Source organism: Cebus imitator, unplaced genomic scaffold (assembly GCF_001604975.1).
Source record: "Cebus imitator isolate Cc_AM_T3 unplaced genomic scaffold, Cebus_imitator-1.0 Scaffold655, whole genome shotgun sequence".
Lineage (NCBI taxonomy): Eukaryota > Metazoa > Chordata > Mammalia > Primates > Cebidae > Cebus > Cebus imitator.
This window is the reverse complement of record NW_016107970.1, coordinates 304,105-308,200: the sequence shown is the minus strand read 5'-3', so window position 1 is coordinate 308,200 and position 4,096 is coordinate 304,105. Positions and strand designations below refer to the sequence as shown.

The window sequence follows — 4,096 nt, the reverse complement described above, 5'->3', positions numbered from 1 at the left end:
TTTTTTAAATGAGACAGAGTCTTACTCCATCATCCAGGCTGGAATACAGTGGTACAATCTCAGCTCACTGCGGCCTCCACCTCTGGGTTCATGTGATTCTTGTGCCTCAGCTCCAGAGTAGCTGGAATTACAGGCGCACACCACTACACCTAGCTAATTTTTTTTTTTATTTTTAGTAGAGATGGGTGATATAGTTTGGCTCTGTGTCCCCACTCAAATCTCATCTTGTAACTCCTATAATTCCCATATGTTGTGGCAGGGACCTGATAGGACATAATTGAATCATGGGGGCTGGTCTTTCCCGTGCTGCTCTTATGATAGTAAATAAGTCTCACAAGATCTGATGGTTTTAAAAATAGGCATTTCCCTGCACAAGTTCTCTGTTTGCCTGTTGCCATCCATGTAAGATGTGACTTGCTCCTCCTTGCCTCTCGCCATATTTGTGAGGCATCCCCAGGCATGCGGAACTGTAAGTTCATTAAACCTCTTTTTCCCCAGTCCCAGGTATGTCTTTATCAACAGCATGAAAACGCACTAATACAATGGGGTTTCACCATGTTGACCAGGCTGGAGTGTACCTTTCTCTGTAATCACGTGGCAAGTGGAGTGAGCTTTAAATATAGTATGGGGAAGCTCCTTGTAAAGCAGATAAAGTAGGACATTCAGTCTTTTCCCATTTGGGGTTTCATTTTCACAACATCCCTTTGAGGATAAGGGAAATACTAATATTAGAGATCATATGGCTTGCCCAGAGGCACACAGTAAGCCACTAGTACAGGAAGATCAGAACTCAGGTCTTTGATTCCTAATTCAGTGTTGTTTCTAATTTTCCCCCAAAGAATGATAAATCTACACAATTCTGAAAGACAAGGAGTGAGAGAAATTCAAATGCTTAACAGTAGATCCATGGGAAGGTCTGACTTGGGTCCCATCCAGATTCTAAGGGCTCTGAAGGGAATCTTACCACGTGGCTCCCATCCATTAGCTTCTGTGGTCAGAGCCTGGAGAATGCCATGGTTCTTCAACTCTGAGATCTGTAGGGGCAGCTGACCTTTAGCGTGAGGATGGAATCCACATAACCCCCATATACACAAACGCTTCCCATCCACTGTACTGAAGGCCAATCCACATACCCACATATACACAAACAGTTCTCATCCATGTACTGAATGTCCTTGACACTGGAGGCCAAAAGGATCTAGTGTGCCCTGATGGGTTGACTGAAGTCAGTTTTAATTTTTTTACTTTTTATTTATTTTTTGAGATGCTCTGAAAATTTTCAATTTTTTAACTTTTTAGTTATTTATGTTTTGAGACTCTCTGAAAACAGAGTCTTACTCTACTTCCCAGGCTGGATTGCAGTGGCCCAATCTTGGCTCACTGCAACCTCCACCTCCTGGCTCAAGTGATCTCCCACCTCAGCCTCCTGAGTAGGTAAGACTACAGGTGTGCACCACCACACACAGCTAATTTTTGTATTTTTAGTAAAGATGGGGTTTCACTATGTTGGCCAGGCTGGTCTTGAACTCCTGATCTCAAGTGATCCGGATGCCTAAGCCTCTCAAAGTGCTGAGATTACAGGTATGAGCTACCACGCCTAGCCTTGAAGTCAATTTTAAATTGAGGTATCTGGAAAACTTCAACTATGATATGGAAGTTGGGTGATGTTGGGGACAAGTGTACGTCCACCTTGAATGTAAACAAACAAAAATTCATACACTCATTTCAGACTATGGTGTGTCTTTGGTATTCCCTCTGCATTTTATAGCCTGCTTCATTATAGCAATTATCTTACTAAATAGAAATTATTTTGCATGTTTGTGTCCCATACACCCTCCCCTCAAGTGTGAGCTCCTGAAAGCTAAGGTCTATGCCACCCTTGTGTCCCAGTGCCCAGCATAGTTCTGGCACCACACAGTAGCACACAACAAAAGCCCTGGCAGAAGGTACAAAGGTGTGGGTGATACATACAGGGATTCCTCTGAAAGCCAGAAGAACACTCTTGTCCTTGTCATATGATGGAGAATACTCAGCAGACACTCGTTCACCCTGTAAAACAGTTAAGGGTCAATCTCCCAGGCACATATTAATTCCCCAAAGATAATAGTTTAAATGTTGCACCTTTTTTAAGTTCAGGGGAGCATATGCAGGTTTGTTACATAGGTAAACTTGTGTCACGGGGGTTTGTTATACAGGTTATTTCATTAGCTAGGCCTACTACCCATTAGTTATTTTTCCTGATCCTCTCTCTCTTCCCACCCTCCACCCTCCACCAGGCCCTAGTGTGTGTTGTTTTCTTCTATGTGTCCAGGTGTTCTCATCATTTAGCTTCTACTTATAAATGAGGACATGTGGATTTCTGTTCTGTGTTTGTTTGCTAAAGATAATGGCCTTCACTTCCATCCATGTCCCTGCAAAGGTAAATGTCGCACCTTTTCTAGTACCACAAAAAAAAAAAAAAAAAAAAAAAAAAAAAAAGATGAACTCCAGAGATGTCAACTATAATGAATACTGTAAATGAAAACTTCTGTTTAATCTGGTCCTAAGAAGAACTGCAAAAAAGCTTAGTTAATGTTATCTCAAAAATTTTATACTGATTTCCTGGCTCTTTAAAAGTCTAGGGGTTCTGAGTAAGTGAAGTTTAATGAAGCAGTTTCCTATGGCCTTTCTGCTCAGCCAAACCTATCCCGACAGAGATTAAAAACAAACAAACAAAATGACCAAAATGCTCGACCAATTGTTTGTAACTCATTTCACAGATTCAGAGCTAATTTTCCAATGTGTTTAAAATCCTACATATCACCAGGTGAGGTGGTTCACAGCTAAAATCCCAGCACTTTGGGAAGCTGAGGCAGGACTGCTTGAGCCCAGGAGTTCAAGACCAGCCTGGGCAACATGGGGAGACCCTGTCTCTAAAATACATATATATATGTATTTAAAGTAAAACTTATTAATGTAGTAGTGCTGGGTTTCTCACCATACAGTAAAGACAAAGTTCCATTAAAAGAAACTTTATAGATGTCCAAATTATGTTTGTATATTAGAATATTTTTTAGCTATGTACAGAAGCTCACACTTACATTCCCAGATAATCAGGAGGCTAAGGTAAGGATCAGCCTGAGCAACACAGCAAGAACCTATCTCTTAAANTGGGTTCAGGCAATTCTCCTGCCTCAGCCTCCTGAGTAGCTGGGATTACAGGCACACGCCACCATGCCCAGCTAATTTTTTGTATTTTTAGTAGAGACGAGGTTTCACCATGTTGACCAGGATGGTCTCGATCTCTTGACCTTGTGATCCACCTGCCTCGGCCTCCCAAAGTGCTGGGATTACAAGTTTGAGCCACCGCGCCCGGCCAATTTTTGTATTTTTTTTTAAGTAGACAAAGTTTCACCATGTTGGCCAATTGAACTCTTGACCTCAACTGATCTGCCTGCCTCCGCCTCCCAAAGTTTTTTTTTTTTTTTCTTGGGATGGAGTCTCACTCTGTTGCCCAGGTTGGAGTGCAGTGGCATGATCTCAGCTCACTGCAACCTCCACCTCCGGAGTTCAAGCGATTCTCCTGCCTCAGCCTCCAGAGTAGCTATGACTACAGGTGCCCACCACCACACCCAGCTAATTTTTATATTAGTAGAGATGAGGTTTCAACATGTTGGCCAGACTGGTCTCGAACTCCTGACCTCAAGTGATCTGCCTGCCTCAGCCTCCCAAAGTGCTGGAATTACAGGTGTGAGCCACTGCACCCAGCTGACAGATTACATTTTCAGTGTGTAGCTAGTCAAGCATGGTTGTGGGGTGGGGGAGCAGGCAGTGTGTAGGATTTAAACGTAACAATATATAACAATGAGCACTCACTATGATTTATATTTTGTGTGAGTAGTTTATCTACATTACCTCATTTAGTCCTCACAGAATTCCCATCATATGGGTTCTGATATAATCCCTGCTTTATAGATGAGGAAAGCAAGGGTTAGAAAAGTAACTTGCTCAAGGTCAAGTAGTTGGTGGGTAACAGAGCAAGTATTTGAACTAGAGATGTCTGACTCCAGAAGTGTGCTTCTGAATTGGCAAGTATATCTTTTTTTTTTTTTTTTAA

At 42.1% G+C, this 4,096-nt stretch overlaps 1 protein-coding gene across 1 annotated transcript in view; it reads right to left on the bottom strand.

Moving 5' to 3' along the window:
• The window catches only part of ELMOD3 (ELMO domain containing 3), a 37,478-nt gene that overhangs the window by 24,276 nt on the left and 9,106 nt on the right, over positions 1–4,096 (bottom strand). Inside the window, exons 4-5 of the mRNA XM_037734687.1 lie at positions 1,972–2,049; positions 965–1,034 (exon numbers count right to left, since the gene is read on the bottom strand). Of these exons, the coding sequence (XP_037590615.1) occupies positions 965–1,034; positions 1,972–2,049 (148 nt within the window). The remainder of the gene's footprint in view (positions 1–964; positions 1,035–1,971; positions 2,050–4,096) is intronic.